Source organism: Dermacentor albipictus, chromosome 9 (genome assembly GCF_038994185.2).
Source record: "Dermacentor albipictus isolate Rhodes 1998 colony chromosome 9, USDA_Dalb.pri_finalv2, whole genome shotgun sequence".
NCBI classification, from domain to species: domain Eukaryota; kingdom Metazoa; phylum Arthropoda; class Arachnida; order Ixodida; family Ixodidae; genus Dermacentor; species Dermacentor albipictus.
In genome coordinates, this window is record NC_091829.1 from 83,094,092 (window position 1) to 83,115,267 (window position 21,176).

A 21,176-nucleotide genomic window follows, 5' to 3' on the forward strand; every position below is an offset into this window, starting at 1 on the left:
TACACTAACATGCTCAAGGGGGTGAGATGCGCGAAGTTTCTGATGATGCCTTTATAGGGCTGATGTTATCGTGGGAACGGACATTATTGATTCACCCAATGTTGTGTTGCTGAGGAAAGAAGGCAACACCATGCTGTTGGATGAGCGGGACGTCCCGTTTCTATGGAAGATTGAAATCAACAGAGACCATGAGCGAACGGCCTTGTCTACCAGTGAGAAGGTCAAGCTTGAAAATACCACTATGTAGAGGGTTACCGTCGACCTGTTCTCGCGATGTATGTGTTTCCATTTTATTAGGCGTTCTTTCTTCTAACATCGTTTATACATATCACAACAAATCTCCATCATCATCATCCTCATCGTAGCAGGAAGAATGCGTTGTGACACTTGTCCTGGAGCCGATTACTGCTGTTAAGCTTCCTCTCCCTCTCCTTCTCTCCAGCTCTCTCTTCTTTTTTTTTGTGAGCATCACCTCCAGTGTTGACAATCACCCTAGTGGGTATGCACTAGCTACTGAGGCCGCAGCAACAACGTGTGCGTTCGCTGTAAGCGCTATGGCGGCGGTGATGCAATGGCATCTAGCCGTCGTATTCGCTGTGACGCCATTTGCCATGAGCTGTCCCTGTCCGCAGTACCAATGCAAGCTGTTCCGGTACAACTGTGGGCCACTGCCAGATCCATGCGAAGGCCGGATTGCGCTCGGCGCTGGTTTCTGCGGCTGCTGCCTTCAATGCGTCAAGCAAATCAGTGAGTACGCTAGACAATGGGAAGTTGGGCTAGTGGAAATCATAGTCACTTCAAAAAAAATATTAGGCATAACTCTGATGCTGCCATCGTTAAGCTATCATGAGAATTAGGAATACGTGATTTCTGTAATCATCCACCCTGTGGCACCAGAGGTTCCTCCTGTGTTGTTCATTGCATTTTCGGTTTGTAAATTTACAAGGAATCGTGTTTATGTTGTACTGGAAATAGAGCCCCGCGGTGGAAGAAGAAGAGACTAGCGCCATCAGGCATATAAGCTCGACGATTGTAGCCTCGACATCAACGCAGTCATCTGTTTAATAAATGGCAATTCTTTGGGGGCCTTCTGTTCCAACACTGTAAAAGTGCGAAAGCTATAAGTTTTAATCCACGCAAATTTCTCTTTTTGAGTTGATGCATCGACAACGTAATGTTTTATTGAAAATTCTCACTTTTCAATGTTACAAGATTGTTTGAAACCAGAATTTTAAAAATTGGGCAAATTTATTTGCTAAATATGATTGTCGTGTGGTGCGAGAGTGGTAGAGAGGCGTTATCCCTGGAGAGGACTCGATGGCACTCGTCAACACCGACTGCTGTGATAATCCAATGTATAGTATCTCCCATTTTTTGGCCACCTTGAGTGCCACAGTTGGAGCAGTTAATTGGACATTTTAAAGCTTCATTCAGTGTGTACCTATTTATTCCCTGTTCCTGGTTAAATCGAGACTCGTTGAAGTGTCTCATTCTTTACGTAGTTCTCTTTCAAGGGCTTCGCAGATATTTTGTATTCTTTCAGAGGTTTTTCTTAAACTTTGGAACAGAAAAACGTCTTGGTTGCACGCGCTAACAAAAAGAAAGATAAACCACCAGGAGACACAGCAACGAAAAAAACTTATTCGAAGAAACAACACGAAAAAATATTCTAAAGGTGTCAAGACAAACTTCAGTACATATACATACAAGGATACTGTCACTGCCAAAGTGTGAAGCCACGCACTCGCTAATGCTTGACGTCGACGCTCGCTCTGGCGACGCTTGTGGCAGAATCAAGCCACTCAAATATTTTAGGACACCAGAATCGTTATTTTTCTTCCAAGCAATGGTGTATTTGCAGAAGGGTTGAAATCCGGGCGAGTTGGTGCATATTTGAAAAAAAATACCAGTCACAAAACACAAAGGACAAAAGGAGAGGTTCACACCGCAATGACCAGTCGTTGTGGTGCGAACCTCTCCTCTTGTCCTTTGTGTTTTGTGACTGGCTTCTTTTTTTCCTTCAACACTGTGTATTCGCGGTAGAACTGCTCAGAGGCGATCACTCATTTAATAAAGCAAACTCGTTAACTGCTCTCGTGTGAGCTTCAAGGTGTTCTTTTAGATGGGTAACTGAAGAGCGGTCTGTATATTTCATAATTTTTCATAACAATTAAGACGACGTATACGTTGACACCGATTCATCCTGAGCGCTGCCATTGATGCCTACGCACGAAGTGCATGCTGAGCAAAACTGTTTTAGCAAGCTTCGCTTCTCTCCACTAGAAAATGGGTGTCGAATATCCACAGCATTTCAATATGACCGATGACTGCATTTCCCTGCCACAAGCAGTTCCAGGTTTCATTTTATCAGCATCACCTGATTACCAATGGCACAGACTTCCAGGTTTCATTTTATCAGTATCACCTCATTACGAGTGGCACAGTTATTTTCATCTCGAGGTCGTCTTTCTCAAGCTGTTATTCAAGATTTGCCTTATGGAAGCCAACTTCCATATCCTGCTATTCTTCTTGACTCACCCGCACACCGTACCATCTAGTTTGCACAGGAAAGATGAACATAACGCTCCAATGTAGTGTTTTGTCACTGGTATTAAACAAGCACCACGCGCTAAGCGAAACAAAACACCGGCCAACTCTCCGCTTTGAAGGGTTTTCCGAAGAGAAAACAGCCACGTTAGTGGAGTCTAACATTCGCGCCGGTTTGTCGGCGAGTGTGGTGGGGAACATCACGGACTCGCATGGATGTGGCAGTGGCCTACAGTGGTACCGGAAGAGCTTGCACTGGCACTGCGGACACGGACAGCCCATGGCAAATGGCATCACAGTGAATACGATGGCTAGATGCCATTGCATCACCGCCACCTTAGCGCTTCCAGCGAAGGCACATGTTGGGGCCTCGACACCTAGTACATACCCACCGGGGAGATTGGCCACACTGGAGGTGATGCTCACAAAAACACAAAAAAAATTGAGAGAGACACGTTGCAGCAGTTATGCACTTCCTATTGGAAGGCGTTTTTATTGCGACGAAAGTTCTGCATGGGGTGTACGAATGCAGGCGCAGCGGTGAATGGCTTCTACAGCACTTGAAAGCAGCCAGCTCCAGCGCAAGCAAGACATAGACGTGCCCGAAGTAGGCAGTAATCAAAGGTTGCAACAACTGTAAATATCAGGATACAGGCTTCATTGCATATGTATATTACGTTGTTGCCACTAGCTTTCGGCTAGATTGTCAACTGTTCAGTCTGCATTGTGGACGTTGCGGACGTTGCATCAAATGCCGGCCTCGGCGGCCGTGATTGGATGAGGACGAAATGCAAGAATGACCGCGTCCCGTGCATAGGGGGCACGTTAAAGAACCCGTGGCGGTTGAAATTAATCCGAACTCCCTCACTACGGCATGCTTCACAATGAAATTGTAATCTTTGGCACGTAAAACCCTTGTAATTTGATTTCATTTTAGTTGGGCAAGTTGGTTTACGTTCGTGGTGGAGAGCGGCGCAGTATAACCATGGACGGACAGAGGAAACAAATGTACGAGCGCTGACTCACAACTCATGCCTTCTTGAAATCATGGAGGAGGAGGAGGAGGACGAATAAACTTTATTTGTGCACAGCAGATATGCAAATTTATAAATCTATCTCATAAAAAACCCCGGTTAAAAAAGAAAGAAAAGAAACATCATCCCCACGATGAAGCACTACCAACGCACGTGCCTCGTAATAACGCATCACCGGCTCATAGCTTACCATGTGGCGCCAAAAGAAAAAGCATGCAAGTGTAAAAACACCATGAAACAAGTTATCGGGTCCGTCTATAAACGTCACTCCTTCCTCAGTGAGGGCGATGGATGGCTTACTTATGCACCGGTAGCCATTTTTGCTTACGTGAAAAGCTTCCTCGAATGACTGTGAAAGAAGGGCTTTCTTGTTTTGATGCCGGAGGGCCTTTTTCAGCAGCAAACTTGTTCACTTCTCAGCAAGAACTTTGCGAACATGTCCCTTATACCAAAAAAAAATGAAAGAACACGCGCTAGTTCGTCTGCAAGCTCTGAACTTGAACGCTGCAGCCTCGGTGGTTAGAAAGGCCAAATGGCCCGATCTCGAGTTTTCTTTTTTTTTGTGCAAAAAACATAAACCGGACCTTCGCTTGCGAGCCATCCTATTAGAAAACACACCTGGTAATATGCCGTTTACGGTTCTCCGCAGAAAAAAAAAATTTGACTCTCTCATTGTCGTCGAAGCCTTCCTGGTCACGAACTCTGGAGTAGTGGCGCAATTTCTCTCAGATTCTAATCCTGAAGGATGTAGAATGTTCAGTATTGATATTGAAGATAGGTATTATATGACGCACCGTTGTGAACTGACAAGGTCTGTGAAGCTGTTTATCACAGAGGAAATTGACGAGCGGGCTTTCATTTCGAAGTGGGCAAAGTCTGTTGAGTCTTAGGGCTATCATTTCTTTTTTTTTACCTCAAGGTTGCGTTTATCATTCGGAAGGTTGAATTGTTCGCACAAAGGTCCGGCGTTTGCATCGGGTCCTGTATTGCGCCAGTACTGAGCAATATTTTCTTGAGCAAGCTTGATCGGATGCTTCCTAAAGATTTCACAGAAGTGATCACAAAAGCCTTCTGTTGTTTTACCAATTACCTCATTTCTGTAGAAAGCGAGCTGGTTCAGCGTGGATTAGTCAAGATAGCGAAACTCGTCCAGAAGAGAGACAGAGAGCTTGACTTCACTACAGATGTGCCAAAAGACGGGGAGCTGCAGTTTCTAGACCTAAGGCTATCAATTCAGAAGCAGCAGCACGTGTGTTCTAAGTAAAATTCCAGAAGTAAAAAGCCTTACTACCTTACAGCTCGGAGCACTCCATGGTCCCTGAGGACGGCATTGCGGTTGAGCGCGTGAAAGCAGCAGCTTCTCGAACGTATAGTGAGGCCGTATCACATAGCCTGCAGACTTAGTACAGAAAGGCTGCAGAGGGCCGACTATCAACGTGACGTCATTCCCAGGAGGTGTGAAAAAGTAATTAGATGGGTGAAGTCGGGGAAAGACCACGGCTACACGGAACAGGTCAGATGAATAAGACCGGCCGTGCTGTCTTATGTTGATGGTATGTCTCAAGGTTTGAAAAGCACGGGCAAAAGGTATGGCTTAGATGTTGTTTCTTCGGCATCTGAAAAGACAGAAAGCATCTGCCAATAAGTATAAACGCACGCCGATAATGCAAGTGCCAGTAAGAGTATCGGTGTGCTGTGAAGCATGTGACCCATTTGGTGAATTGGAATTGTCGAACAGGTGTGATGTATAGGTTGCCTTTGTCATGTGACAAAACCAGCATAAGGCAGACAGGCCGGTGCATAAACACGAGCCTGAGTAGCGTGAGGAGCATGATGAGCATGATAACGCGCGCAGAAGCGACGCGCTATTGCGATTGGCCCTTCATTGTAAACACTGTTTATACCAACGGTTGTGCAATGAAACAGAGTTTTTGTGTAAACAACGTGATCAAGTAACACGGTAATGGTGGAAGCTTTTCACATAAGCCATCATGACTCCCTATGTAGGCGTCAACAGTCCATCGCCCACACTTAGAGAAAAGTGGGGCTTTTAGACAGGCCAGAGTAGTTTTTTCCACGGTGATATTACACTAGCATAGTCCTTTTTTTTTTCGCGCCACATGGTAAGCTTTGATTCGGTCATATGTCGTTGCTCTGCATGTGTGTTGGTAGTGGTTCATGTTAGTTGTGCTGCTTGTTTTTTATTTTTATTCGGGGAATTTTCATAGCATAGCTATATAAGTTCAGAGGATTTCCAAAAGAAAGCGCGCGTTGAGACTCAGCGCTCGTCCATGCACTTCTTCTGTCCTTCCCTGTTAAGCTTGCGCTGCTTTTCACTTCATTTCATTTATTTAACCTAAGGGCCCAGGATCGGGCATTACAGGGGGGGATAACAACAAGAAACATTAAAGTGGGCATTAAGCATGAAGATCAAAACACAAAATAAAGAACAGAACTATTTTCAGCATTAAGGAGATACAGTGCGTCTAGTAGTAGCATGACCTAACGATTGTATAATGCAACAACACAAGATCTAACTACAACACTATTTAGAATATAGCAACAAATACATGGCAGTGATCAAAGGTAGTAGGGTGCTCAATTAGGATAACATGGTAGTTTACGAAAGGTCAGCTGGTACGGCAGGTTTGCTCATGAGGTAGTTTAGTAAAGCCGACTGAAAAGAAGATTTCTTAATGTTGACAATGCATTGCGGAAAGGCGTTCAACTCATTTATTGATAAGACTACAGGTCCGTGAAGTCCGTGTGAAGGGTGGGTGTACCTTGAGTTCGTGGTCAATACGAGCGGAGGTGTCGGCTGCTGTATGAATGAATTTGCGTGAAAAATCACTGTTTACCCTAAACATGTCGGTACTCGACGGCGTTTTGCATCTGCACCAAAACAAGGTCACGGTTACGAGCTTGGCAGTTAAAGTAGAACGTGGTAGTAACTGAAGAACGCCGAGGGGTTTCCTGCAATTGAACGTGCTGTAACGATTCTCTTCTAGGTCTCGGAGACCCTTGCGCTCCTCCGGGGCTCTGTCCAGGTCCTACTGAGTGCAAAGAATCCCTGTACTGCGACCCAGACCAAAGAGCCTGCCTTCCTTTTCCTAATCTGCCCACTAGAAACTACAACGACACGGACTCTTCGAGCCGATCCGGGTCGTCTAAATAGCCACGAGAACAAGCTGGTTCGCGCAGCGATTCGGAAGTTGAAGGGCACTACTTTAATATTAATAAAGGTCCAAAATAGAGGTTAATTAGGTGAAGTGATCGGCAGTGGTCGAAGAAAAGGTGTTTCGGGCAAGGAACTTGTCTGTGATTGCGTAGACAAGTCTTGTTGTCGGAACTGCCGACACCTCCGATATCCCTGGCATAGTGAATCATTCCATAGACAGAGGCTCGAAGTATACCTCACCAAATTACACTGTCGGATTCAATTTCTCAATTTTTGTCTACACAGGTAAAGTTTGAGGCATTCTTCCCCTCGCATTTTCTGTAATGAGGCGGGAAAAAAAGATAGATGACATAATTCTTTGAATCTGCCACCGCTTTACCGCGCTCTGAAAAAGAAGCTTCGAAATCTAATTGTGCAAGATTAGCCTGGATCTGACCATTCTCTTTATTCCTTCATTTGGACCTACGATTCTTGGGTACACTCACAGGGTTGGTTTGCGCCCGCGTCCAGGAATACATTCAGAGACGTGTTCCACAGTGTAAGAAAAAAAGGATGAGAGGTGCAGAGACAAAAGGACGACAGAATAGGGTAGAGCGCTGGTCTTCAACTGTGATAACCTTTAGAAGATGACCTGGTCCCGCCAAAGCCTGTACCTGCCAGACTGGGAGGTGTGTTAACAACAGGCTGGTGGAGTACAGCGTGCATGTGCTAGCTTTGGCGGGATCAAGTCGTCTTGCTAGCAACTGCAGAATAAATTTTGTCACGCCCTTATTACACAACGTACGTGTTTTGGGGGGGAAATGAGAAGATAATGCAGATTACTACTCGAAGGGCATTGTGTATCAAATGATACTGGCAGGTTCGTGAGCATCTCTTCTATTGATTTGGTGAAAACAGAACTCGATACCTTGGCGAGCGGTTTCGTGCTTTGCGGAATTGATAGCGGCATCAATCAAGTTATCCTACAAGTTTCATGCGCCAAGACGCAGCCTTTGCGTTAACTACGTGGTTTGCTGTCATTCATTCCAAGGTTACTACAGTTTAAGATCAGCGTTATACCTCTTCTTTCGTCCTTTTGTCTCTGCACCTCTTCCCAGTCTTTCTTTTTTTTGCGTACGCGCTGGAACACATCTTTGTTTAAATTCTAACTGTCCCATCTTTCTGTCCAAGCGCAGGAATTTATTATTTATTCCAAGCGACATCATTAACCAAGCGTGGAGAAGTGGTAAAGTCCCGCAAATGTGGAAATCTGCCAACACCATTCTCATCCCCAAGCCAGGCAAGCCGCCCAGCCTCGATAACCTCCGCCCAATTTCGCTCACATCGTGCGTGGGCAAAGTTGCTGAGCACGCAATCCTAAACAGGCTTTCACGCTACCTGGAGGACCACGACATTTACCCACACAACATGATCGGCTTCAGGGTCGGACTCTCGACGCAGGACGCGATGAAGCTCATCAAGCATCACATTATTGACTGTAATACGCGGGACACGAGAACCATGCTAAATCTAGATCTCGAAAAGGCATTTGATAACATTCTTCACTCGTGCGTTTTAAACACAAGCTCGAGCCTAAACCTGGGGAAGCACTTTCATTCCTACACGAGATCTTTCCTGTCAGACAGAGAAGCCACCATTAAGATCGGGGACCTGACTTCAGACATGATTAAGCTGGGGTCTAAAGGGACGCCACAAGGGTCAGTCATATCCCCAACCCTCTTTAACCTAGTCATGATCGGTCTATCCCGGACACTCTCTGGTATTGACGGTATCAGTCATACCATATACGCAGACGACGTTACCATCTGGTGTACGGGAGGTAGTGACGGACAGGTAGAGACGGCCCTGCAAGAGGCGGTTGATGTTACCGAGAGATACCTTGAGTCCACGGGCCTTCGGCGCTCACCGCACAAGTCGGAACTGCTACTTTATCGACCCAAGCGCAGAGGCCCGAAACTAAAGGGATGGAAGCCACTCGCCGAATGCGACATAAAACTGCGCAGAAAAGACGGAGGCTATATTCCGAGGGTGGATGCTATCCGGATTCTCAACATGATGGTAGAGTCGAGTGGTTCAAACAACCAGACGGTGCTGCGACTCACTAAGAAGACGGACAATGCCATCAGGCTAATCAGAAGAGTGTCCAACCAGCAGCAAGGCCTCGGAGAAGATAACCTCGTGAGATTGGTACATGCGTTCGTAATGTGTCATTTCACTTACGTCGCGGCCATGCACAACTGGCAAAGATCGGAAAGGGATAAGCTCAATGCATTAATCAGGAAGGCAATCAAGAGAGCTCTCGGCCTCCCCGTATACACTCCCACGGAACGCTTACTTCAACTTGGCATGCATAACACGCTAGAGGAAATAGCGGAAGCACAGGAGAGGGCCCAGTTCATCAGGCTATCTACCACACAAGCTGGAAGGCACATCTTACAGGAGCTGGGCGTTCCTTCCAGAGTAATCAAAACAAAGTTCTGCAGCATCCCTCGAGAGCAGCGGGACCGCATCACTGTCGCGCCTATCCCACGAAACGTCCATCCAGAACACAACGTGGGAAGACGTCGGGCGCGCGCGAAGGCTCTCCTGGAAAAGGCTCGTGAAGGGGCTTCGCAGAACAGTTTCGTAGACGCAGCGCGCTACGCCGATGGACAGGCCTTCGCTGTAGTTAGCGTAAATCATGAAAGCCAAATAACGAACGCAATCTCAATTCGGACGACGTCCTCTGAAATCGCAGAGCAGGCTGCAATAGGGATGGCCTTATTGGACAACAAGAGGACATCAATCTACAGTGACTCCATATCAGCTGTTAGGGCATTTGCCAAAGGAACCATATCCGAGCTGGCCCTAGGGATATTAGGAAGCAAAGAAATCAAGCCACACACATTGATCTGGTTTCCAGCTCACATGGGACAGATCGAGGGTGCCCCGCCCAACCTCAACGAGTCGGCACACGGAGCTGCGTGAGGGATCATCAACCGCGTAGCTACCGGGCAGCGTGACGCCGGGGGTACTGACAATCGGGACTCTCCTTCCTCGTACACCGAAATTACCAAGCACTTTTACTTGTTTCGGAGGATCTACCCCCTCCCACATTGCAAACTCAATAGACCTCAGGCTTTGACACTAAGGCTTCTACAGAGGGGGGCATACCCAAACCCCCTACTTCTTCACAAGATGTACCCCGAAATTCAGGCGACAAATGCATGTGCACTATGCAATGACTTGGCGAACTTACCTCACATGCTCTGGCGACGCCCCGCGTTACGCAGTGATGAAAGTAACACTTCTTCACGCTGGGATGCTGTCCTACACAGCCCCAACCTCGAAGAACAGTTATGGGCTGTCCAACGGGCCCGCGACGCAGCGGAGAGTCTCGGCCTCTCTGTCCCGACGTGGGAGCGGCCCGCTGCGCGCTAGGGCGCGCCCTAAAGGACCCTAATAAAGTTTTTCATCCATCCATCCATCCAAGCGACTGCCCAGTTAAATCTCCTTCCTTTATTATTATTATTTTTGTACATTTAAGTTCAGGTTCCGTCATTCATTTTCTTGCATCCCTTACACTGAATTTATCAGTATTGGCAAACTTACACGCGAATTTTTTTTCATGTTCATTAGGCCTTTTTTACTCGGGTCTTGGCCAATCCTCCATAGTGGGTACCAGTGAAACGTCCAGAAGACAAGAAAAAGAAGAAGACGAAGAAGAAGATCGCGTGTCTGTACGCCAAACGCCTGCTCGGTAAGCAATATACGCCAAGCAACTGTCTTGTACGCGTTGTACAGGGACAAGGAAGCGGAGGCCCCAAAATGTGCCGTCTGTTTCACTGTGTGACGTCCGAAGGACGAACTTCGTGCAATTTAGTGCGTCGCCCATCAGCTCGGGTTTGCCATAACCACCGTAAGGTAGCTGTTGTAGACGCTGGCACCAAAGTTCCCTCCAATAGTTTTAGGGGGTAGTTTATAATTTGAAGCCGTTGGCGTCAATGTTCATCCAAAAGCGGGCAGTGAGAGGTATGTTAGCTTCACGAATCGCTAACACCCACGCATGCACTACTATTTCTTTATTCGTGTAATTTTTCTTGCTCTCTATTTGCCATTAGCATAGGACGTTGTCACATAAGCGTTTCTACATACCTGTGTAATATTGTTAACGAAGTATTTTACCTGCACTCCATCTCTCAAGTCGTTTTCAGCACTTCCGAAGGTAAGAGGTGTACACACGCAATGCCCTTGCGCAAGGCATTATAGTTCCGGGTGTAAATGTCCGATTATCCTCGGGATTAGTGAGTTTTAGTTTGTCTGGGGCACCATATACGTTGCAGCGATGCGTGACATCTTAACACCTTAGTGTATACACGTCCTACGCCACCAGTTATTCTGGCTGTGAGCAGACGACAGGGCGCGGAGGAACACATCTCGAGCGGCATACGATTTTCCGATTGGCTACGGGGACCTGCAGTTTCCACGGTGCCGCAAATGACCTTTGAGATGGAGTATAGCTCAGATTATATTTCTGACAAAATATACGCGCGCTATTACTTTGCTTAATTGTGTTTCCTTTCCATCACTCCTTCGAATGAACGTCTCTGATTTTCCTGTGTATGCTTGCTGCGCACCATGTTTTGCCTAAGGGGCCCTCCATGCTCCGTCAAAAAGGAGCCTCTGGTCGTTTTTCGCCAGTTCGCAGATATTGTCGGCTGACGCATCACATGGATAATTAAAGGTCGCTGGGAGAACATTTCTTCCTGTAACGGGAGTAAAAAAAAATCGGCCCAGGATGACGACGATATCGACAAGTGTGAAATTACACGGTGTTAAGTGCGTTGCCTCTATTCAATCCCAACTGACTTCAAACAAAGATTGTCTCCTTTCTCTCGTACAGGTAGACGCGTTCAAGCTACCAGTGGCGGCGCTGTTGTGAGGGGTTCGGCATACCAAGGGTCTCTTTCACGAAACACCGCCTACGGTGAGGCATGAAAGCTACCGCTGTAACCCCCACAGTTTTAATAGAATCACGTGACCACTCACCCGAAGACAGGAGGCGGTGCGAAAAGGGCGGACAAGACGAGATCGCGCCCGATCACGCCGGACCGGTGGCAACTCCAAGTTCACCGTTCTCCACAGGCAGAAATGAGCTCGTCTCACAGGATGGCCAGGACCGGGGGCTCGGGCTCTCAGTCAGAGACGGTTCCAAGCGCAGCTTTGGCATTGCTCGACGTGGCCAGGGAGCAAAGCCCAGGCGACTGCACGACCCTTCTCCCGCTCGCTCTCCGCGTTCCGGCGCATCGACTCCGGCCGAGCGATCGCGTGAAAGCCAATCCAAGACGAGTCGTCGCAGCAGGCTTAACAAAAGACGGGGCGCACGCGTCCATTCGCCGAACAGATCGAACCCGAGTTCGCTCCAGACGTCGCGGAGGGGCGCGAACCCCGAACGCGTGCTCGGTCCGTTTCTGGTTCGTTCGTGGAAACACAAGCCGAGTCCGACGAAAAACGCGCCCGCTTCGAACTTTGGCGGAAGCGGCCTTACGCCGCCTCCATTACCGTTGGACGCGAAAGGGGGCGGTACGAGCACGGCCGTTTCTCCGGACACTGGGGCAACAGAAACGACAACAGCGCCATCTCCAGCACAACGGGAAAAAACGGCGGTAAGTGCTGATAAGACGTTACAGTTAAGAGTTTGACCAATATTGGAAGTTTCGAATGCGAGTCGAATAACTCACACGAAATATTCGTATTCGAAAAGTAAGCGTTCGGTATTTTGGATTACCAAAACTAACGAAATATTTCGCAACAACCGACGTTTGAAAACGTTGTTAAGGTGCACCGTCCGCTGAACATCCTACCGCAAATTATGAGGACTCAACCAAAGACAAATGTTTTCAAATAAATCATTATTGCGAGATTTGTTTTAGCTTTCATGGTGGACGCCGACATAACTGCCTGTGAGTATTGCTCGCAGTCTATCATGAAGTACTTTTAGGCGGTTTACTCATCGAGCATTTTTATTTTTTGCGTTACGATCATTGTTGTTTGTTTATTTTTGCAACCGGCCTATTGCATTTGAATTTTGTTTCCTGTTTCGACAACTTCTTATCTTTTTTGGCCAGGCATTTATTAGTTTCTTTAGAAAGCTCCATTCTCTGTGCAGTAGCCATTCGTTCTTGGAAGGCTTGTTTGCAATCAAGATCTAAAGATGTTGAGAGGCTATTTTTGCAGGTTTTGATCATAATTATTAATATTGTGTTACAACTCTTCCGTTAACTTTGATACCCAGCTGTTTTGTTTTCTTTCTCTAGTCATTACAAGCAAGTTATTTATTTATAGTGAAATAAATATTAACGGGACAGCGTTAAGGACTCCTTGCGACACAAAATCTTATGTCGGCATCGGCGCCAGCGTCCCGTGAGTGAAAGTTGCCGTATATACTTAGGTATTTGTGCATCCCATGCCTTTCTATATCGCGTGCTGTATATGAGTGTCGTAGTGCCACACCGTTCTATCACTAAAGTTGCTCATACCTTGTCTTACATTTTTGACAAACTTATTCCTCAGAATTTGGAGAATGACAGCCCATAAACAAACGTCATGATACAAAACACTTTCAGCGCAAGCCTTTTAAGTTAAATCTTCTCAGACTGAAATATTAAAAGTGCTAAACAATACCAGAAGCCTGAAAACGATGTAGTTTTTTTGGCGTGGTCTTTACTGCCTCCGAGATCGGCCCACGTGGGCCTCCGAGATCTACCCGCGTTTCTACCAGAAAGCTGGCCTTCGTGCATAGCGTTCGCCGACAGCGTTTCACTCACAAACCTTTTGCGCTTGTGGCTGCGGATGTTTTTTTAGAGTTATAAATTACTTTTTTATGTTTCTAAAATTCCAGGCAACTGTAGCTGCCTAAATTAACTCACGAAAGCCACAAGTCTGTATCAAGTGCAAGATGTTTTTATTTGTGCACCGCAGTATTTACTTCAGAAATTGTCACTTTGCAACAGCGCAAAGCATTTTTGAAGCCAAAAGAACGAAGGTTCGGCAAACCTTTATGATAGCCATCTTTCCTGTCCTGGCTGAGCAGCCTACGCTTTCAGCACCTTTGTCCACCAGCGCCGGCTTTTTCTTCTAGCATTTTGTTGTAGAATACTGTACGCTCAAAGTATGTCTATACCGCGACGAAATCTGGACATCCCACTAATGGCCAGTCCTGACGTCGAGAAAACAGACGGGAACATACGGGAACATTCCCGTGCCTAAACATGCTAAGCAAGATCTACCCCACGCAGTACGAGAGCACGTGCCCTTGGTGTGGAGACAAACCAACCCTATACCATACCACATGGGCTGGCCAGAAAACAGAAGGGCTAGCCATAATAAAAAACCCGAGTGCGGAACAGTGGGAGAGGATGCTATCCAGCGACATCCTGAATGTCCAACAAGGACAAGTAAGGCGTGCACGCAGGGCAGATACCCTCAGCGGAGCCCTGGACTAGGGGAACCGACCCTGGAAAGAAGATGGAAGACTCCATCTGAAGCCGCAAAAATCGCAGCAAAATAGAGCAAATAAACGTTTTTCATCATCATCATCATCATCATCGAGAAAACAACCCTCGGCAGGCGTCCGCTCTCTCGGCAGCAAGGACGTTGTTCGCTAGGCGGGGATAATCCAACGATTTCTATAAAAATCTTTTTTTTTTCTTTTTCACAATTTACCAATGGTTCGAGCGGTGCTCCACTTGCGTCATTGCCCCGGTATTGGCTGACCGCCGTGAGCAGTTGTTGATAAAAGAAGGCATAGAACTGAGCAAAATAAATTTTTACGTGATAACCGGCGTGGCTGACCAAAGCTCTCGAGGCAGTCTCTATCACTGTCCCTCGGTCTCGGTGTTCCTTAATTTTTTTTTCACTTGTAAGTATAATAATGTCTCTTGACGCCAATGTGCACTGTTCAACGGGGTAAATAATTGCAAGCTCTAGAATTACTGAAAAAGTACGATTTAAAACTAAATCGCTTTCCAGATCCGACCATCTGCTCCTGCTGTCGTTAGCCAACGCAAAGATGACTCATTCGTCGTTGCTGCGACTACCATAAAATAACCTAAGGATAGTTTTAAATACCTGTGGATCTTGGTTTGTTTGGGCACTGAGCAGAGCACTTAGGTATGGTTAGTGTTCTAATGTCCACTTCCAGTAATACAAAATTGCATGCTTATGCTCTATCCATTCAACCCACTGCTTTCCATGTCCAGGAGTTTTGGACGTTGCCCCTTGGTCTATCCGCCAAACTTCCCCGCAACGCACAACCATAACTCAATGGGCAATGGGTAACATTTTCAAGAAGTGACACTTCAGAAGGCCACCACAATTTCAGCAACAATCAATAATCAACTTACAGCACTTAATCGTGAACCTTCCTACTGAGTTGTCACATTGTCTTGTTTCTGACAAAAATTCTGCTGCAACACAACAAGGATGCTACGCCTAAGTGCGTTAAAAAAAACATGTTAATAAAAGGACGTGCGTTCTCGAAGTTGCCAATTGAAACTTGTCGAAATTCCCGCTTGAAATATCACTTTCTTTTAATTTGCTTCCGTTCGAGTTACGCTAGCGCATTGCGGTGAAGTTCGACAGCCGGCCGCAGAGCAATGTCCAAAATTCCTTCCTGTGAACTTAAGTGAGGCAGAATAGGGTTGTTCCCAACGCCTTTCTTAGTTTTTTTTTTTTTTTGTGGGCGAATCTGTGCTTCCTCGGCGTAAAATGGACCGTGTACCGTAAACTCAACTAGTACATGACTGAGGTTGTTGGAGAAATATGGGAGAGGCCTTTGCCCTGCAGTGGGCGTAACCAGGTTGATGATGATGATGATGATGATGATCGTAAACTCCACCACGCCCACCGCCGCAGCGAGACCTGCGCATGCGCCGTGATAACGGTTAGGAATGCGCATGTGCCAGACCTTGGAAAGAATATGAAAGCGCATGCTTGGCGGCGCTCGGTCAGTGAACGCCATGGGGCAGCCTGGGAAAATCCGTACTTCCCAAGAAGGGGCTGCACATCGCCAAACTTGACTTGCTGCGATGCGGGAGAAACAACGGCAACGTCGGGAAGATCCGACCTAATTGGCCAGGGAGGCTGAAGTCAAGAGGTCGGATCATACGGGCTAATAATTACTGAAAACAACTTGAAGCCAAGTTTCAATGTAGCAGCAGCCATTGAAACTGCCACCTTAGCTGCCACGTTACAACCTAGCACTAGCCGGAATAGCCCTTTCGCGACCAGCTTCGCTGTTTCAAACCTCGTGCCACCGAGTGCGAGCTTGCCCATGTTTTCTTTTTTTTACGAACGCACACAGTTCTAAGCAAGAAGCGATCAACTCATACGCTTGTTGGTCAGCGCCAAGTGCATGTCGTTCTTCTCCGTGTATTTCGTCTAAGCGCCACTCTTCCAGAACTTCGATCCTGCGCATGCACCACCCGATTGAGCGCCCTTACTCTTGCACAAAAATCACTCAGCAAACATGCATATTTCACATCGCACGCTGCAGGCCACGCTTCTCAAGGCGAAGTCGCCGCAGTCGGCCCGCAGTCTCGACCCAGTGCTCAAGAACCTGCAATGCATCGCCAAGTGCGCCGTGGAGCTGTCGTTAGTGCTGGCCGCGGTTGGGACACTCATCGTCTGGCTGCGCCACAACGCAGCGGCTTCGATTACCGCCAGCCCGTGCTCCACGGTCGGTTGCAAGGCGCAGTCGTCCGAGTTCAACGGCACTCTCAACTACAGCGCCGACCCTTGCGTCGACATGGACGCGTTCGTCTGCTCCATGTGGCGCAGTCGCGGCTCCGGCGAAGACCGCAGTTCGTTGAGCCTGCTCGCCCACGTGATCCGGGAGTACGAGGCGACCGTGGCAGAGATCTTCTTGACGGGAAGGACCGAATTTGCGGCATCCAGGTATCTCGGCAGCGAGTATAGACTCAGAGGGGGAATAAAGAAAACAGTGAGTTCGCTGTAGCATGGAAGGAAGAGCGAGAGGGCCAGACGAAGAGTCACATAACCTGGTTGCACGTTTCAATAGTGTCTCTGCGACGTGCACTGTCTCTAAAAAAATCGTGAGCCCTTCCACTTTGTAAGGGTAGATGACCAGCGAAGCTGTATAGCACATGACACAGAGGTGACACAGAATTTTCAACAAGGATATGAACTTAGTTGCCGTAATTTTTATTACGATTACAATTATATAAACACTCCAAGTGCATTACCGCCGTCGCAGTAATGCTCCGTATAAAGTCCAAGCGCGCTAAAACCATCGCCGCGTGCTCTATGCTGTATGTGCGGGTGAAGGTCGCAGCTCTCAATCTCTGCCGTGCGAAAGAGAAGAAAGCGGGAATGAAGCGCGCTGTCTTCCGTCGTGCACCCGCCGTTGTTGCTCAGTGGCTATGGTGTTGGGCTGCTGAGCACTAGGTCGCGGTATTGAATCCCGGCCACGGCGGCCGCATTCCGATGGGGGAGAAATGCGAAAGCACCCGTGTACTTAGATTTAGGTGCACGTTAAGGAAACCCAGGTGGTCCAAATTTCCGGAGTTTTCCGCTACGGCGTGCCTCATATTCAGAAAGTGGTTTTGGCACGTAAAATCCTATAATTTATTTTTTTTTCGTCATGCGTGAGGCACCGGAGGAAGGGGAGAGAGGGGGGAAGGCGGCGTTCTACTTCAGCTGCAACTGCGCATGTGGCGGCTGCGTGAACGCGCGCAGCCGTATCTTGAGAACGATCTGCGTTGGGGATACAGTCTCTACGGTCGAGTTGGCGTAGTCTAGGTGCGTCGACGGCTCGTAGCTTTGCGTGTGCTGTATGTTCTCGGCGCTCACTTTGCGTTGACGTGATAGAAAGCACGAATGTCACTTCGCTCGCAGCTGCTGCCGCGTTTCCTCACGACAGCGTTTGGACAAAGAGCTTCCGCAGCCATCGCATGTGATGTGTTCGTGTTTATTGTGGGCACTGACATTATGCCTATTATTTAGTTAGCAAGTGAACGTTTGCAAGTTCACATGCATGATAAGAGTTCTATCCTTATTTCGTATAGACGTCCACAAACTTGCTATCGCAATCGATGCTTCGCCTTTTCGCCGAAACGGCGACTTTCATGTACATTCGCGTGGACGACGGGACCGCCACCCCGAGGAGCCGGAGGAAACTACACACGCGTGACGTTTCGACGGCAACGCCACCACGGGAGAGCGGAAGGAAAGGGAAGTAGCTACGCAAGCGCTTGAAACGCCGACAAAGAGAGGGCGGTGCGAACGTAGACATGGCCGACCCGGGTCAAAGTGTAGTATCTGTTCTTATAAGTGACAGAAAGCACTTAGAAAAGGAAAGCTTTCTGAATTCGGTCCGTGTCCTGATGGCGCAGGATGGCGACGGACTTTTTGCGCAAGTGCACCCAGCGACAAGCTGCACCATCTCTGGACAACTTCAAGCACTTCTTCGCGCTCAGTTCTCTACCGTGGCCTTTTGACGTCACGGAGAGTGTTGACACCGGTTTGCGCCCTTTGGAACGTGTCCTCAACCTAAGCCTGATGTGGGATATCGACACGTGGTTCCGAGCCTACATAAACTCAGCCCCAGCTTACGAGTCCAACACAACTGGGGTCCTAACGTTGTTTGTTGAGGCAAGTGGTCAAATCTCTTTCTTCGAAATGAATTCTAAAGTGCAAGCCATCAGCTATCTATTTGCAGCTGAAAGTTGAGCTAGTTGGTTCCGCATTAGGTGCATTATAAGAATTTACAGCGACAAACATACACCAGTGAAGAAAGCAAGTGAACAGAAAGATGCAGCTATTCGTATTGAGGAAGCGCACTTAACGGCGGAAAAAAATTGGCTTTTGGCGTTGCGCTGCTAAGCCCAAAGGCGCAGGTTCAAACCCCTGACAAGGCGGCCACGTTTCGATGGGTGTGAAGTGCAAAAACGCCCGTGTACTGTGTGTTTGGTGGGCGTTAAACAACACAAGGTGGTCCAGAATTATTTGGAGTCCCCAACTACTCCGCGCACGTAACATCAAAAAAATTGATTTGTTGTCAATGTAAGCGAATAGCCCGAACGAGCGAAAGCTCGCGCGTGACGAACCCCCCTCTCTCCCTCCCCGCGGCTCGATAGCGCGAGAATTCACACGTGATATTTCCCTCTCCCCCGCCCCACACCAAAACTCGGTTGCACCACAGCACGTCCCATTTCCCTCTTAGCCTTTGTACCGCAAGTCCGACTACCAACCGTCGCTAACCACGAAAACGGGCCAAAGAGCCAAAGGTAGCTTTTCACTATTTAAAAAAAAAATCAGTCAGAAACCATCCGTTGGGGATGCTTATCGTCGGTATTGCGGCTAGCATTCAAGTGGTGTTGTTGGTGCAGATATAATTATCCGGCGAAAAGCTCATACAAGGAGAACATCGAAGCACCCTACTTCTCTCTGGGCACGTTGCGCCGTCTAGCGGTTCGTGCACTGAGTCCCTTTCCTTTTGCATGGCTGCTGATGAAGTGTGTGTATGTGTGCGTGTGTGCGTGTGTGCGTGTGTGCGTGTGTGTGTGTGCGTGTGTGTGTGCGTTTAGGTGTGTGTGTGTGTGCGTGTGTGCGTGTGTGTGTGTGTGTGTATGTGCCCACACACACACACACACACATCGGCCTAGAACAGTCAACCTCCCTCTATGCCTTTCATAGATTATGAAAATGCACAGAGATAATAAAGACACTAGAAATACCAGAAGTCATGGAGACATTGCATAATCAAGGAGTACGGAAGGCATATGTGAATATATAGGGAACTATCTAGAAATATTCCACTGCTACCTTTGTTCGCCATAAGAAAAGTAGGATATTACCTATCACCTATTCCCTATTACCTCGAAATGAATTGCAACAAATTATTTAGCACTTTAACCGAGAAAGTGCGAAAATGTGGTTGAAAATTAATATGCTGGAGACAAGGATAATGATCAATAGCCGGGCAAGGGAACAAGAGTTCAGGATCACCAGTCAGCCTCTAAAGTCTGTGAAAGAGTACGCTTACTTAGGTCGTTTACTCACCGGGCACACTGATCATGAGAAGGAAATTTACAGAAGAATAAAAAATTTGTTAAAAATATAAGAAATCCACGCCGTGACTGCGAACTTGAGTGGAAATTTCAGTGAGCATACGGAAGACATTATCTTATCCTGACAGGTAGCTTACCATTATTATCGAAAAGAAAGGTGTACAATCAGTGCATTATATCGTTGCTAACACGTAGGGCAGAAACTTGGAGACTGACAATGAAGCTTGAGAACAAGTTCAGGACCGCCCAAAGAACGATAGAACGAAGAATGTTAGACGTAGCGTTAAGAGACAGAAATAGAGTGGTATGGATGAAAGATTAAACGGAGATAGCCGATATTCTAATTGACATTAAGAGAAAAAGATGTAGCTGGGCAGGCAATCTAATGTGGATAACTTGCGGATCATTAGAGTTACAGAATGAGTGCTAATGGAAGAGAAGCGCAGTCGAGGGTGCCAGAAAAATAGGAAAGTTGCAAGCGCAAGTTCAATCTACTTTTCTATTTCGGTAGTTTTGTGCGTCTCATAGTTTATAATTACACCCTGAAAAGTGAACAAAGTTGTAAATCAGTCTATACCTGACACCCTTACAAAAGGTGTAGGGATGTCAAATATAAATTGATATACACGCTTGTTCAATTGTAAAGGGTAAATTACAATGCAGGTAAAGCCATCGCACCTCTCTAAGGTGACCCTTTGGATCCTTCAGAATGATACGTAGCTCTTGTTTAACGATAAACATTTACATGGACCTTAGTAGACTGTGTCAAAATCTGCGCCGTCACTGCGAACTTGTGCGGAAACTTCAACGACGCATCGGGCAATCGTCTTTGGTTGTGGAGTATTTTCTGGCTTACCAAGCTTCTTAGTAGTGGTCGTTTTGCTATTCAAAAGCGTGTTTTTATAATACATTTTAACTTATTAATCGTGCATAAGGATGCGAATGTTGCCGATTTAGTTTAGCAATGCTTTGTACAATAGCGCAAACTACAGGAACAAAGACGAACCACGGAGGCGCTGAGTGTCAAGTGGATTCTTATTCATAGCAAGGACATGTCGAAAACCCTAATTTAGCTTCGTACTACATGCGCATGAAGGACACTTAATCCCTTGCAGGAAAGTGATTTGTTGGTGAAAAAGGCGAGAACCTGTTACGTGCAGATGTGACGTTGGCAATCTTTGTTTCCTTCCTCCCTCCATTTTTCGTGTGTGTTTGTGTGTATATGTCCTTCCTATGAATAAAACCACCAACCTTGCACCTGCGTCATTCGTCTTCCTATTGTCCTGTAGTTAGCGCTGTTCCCCGGAATCGGTATTCCTCTTGATCATCACTTAAAGTTACAGATGT

The 21,176-nt window shown here is 47.1% G+C and overlaps 2 protein-coding genes and 1 long non-coding RNA gene across 13 annotated transcripts in view; 2 read left to right on the forward strand and 1 right to left on the reverse strand.

Moving 5' to 3' along the window:
• Positions 1-11,871, reverse strand: part of LOC135915005 (uncharacterized) — a 41,021-nt gene extending 29,150 nt beyond the window's left edge. Inside the window, exon 1 of the mRNA XM_065447962.1 lies at positions 11,788-11,871. The gene's annotated coding sequence lies outside the window, so the exon portion shown is untranslated. The remainder of the gene's footprint in view (positions 1-11,787) is intronic.
• The window catches only part of LOC135915002 (endothelin-converting enzyme 2-like), a 392,210-nt gene that overhangs the window by 330,801 nt on the left and 40,233 nt on the right, over positions 1-21,176 (forward strand). For 3 of the 11 annotated variants that reach the window (XM_065447948.1, XM_070524848.1, XM_065447947.1), the window contains 3 exons: positions 11,642-12,404; positions 16,295-16,695; positions 18,153-18,411. The exons of 5 other annotated variants lie outside the window; for them this stretch is intronic. In XM_065447948.1, coding sequence (XP_065304020.1) covers positions 11,733-12,404; positions 16,295-16,695; positions 18,153-18,411 — 1,332 coding nt within the window. In that variant the 5' untranslated portion in view covers positions 11,642-11,732. Of the gene's footprint in view, positions 1-10,377; positions 10,499-10,750; positions 10,771-11,641; positions 12,405-16,294; positions 16,696-18,152; positions 18,412-21,176 lie in introns of those variants that run through there. 3 more of the 11 variants (XM_065447946.1, XM_065447945.1, XM_070524850.1) reach the window with 2 other exon arrangements.
• LOC135915006 (uncharacterized) lies at positions 506-6,841 on the forward strand. Its single transcript, XR_010568493.1, has 2 exons — positions 506-747; positions 6,590-6,841. It is a non-coding gene; the product is annotated as an uncharacterized lncRNA (long non-coding RNA).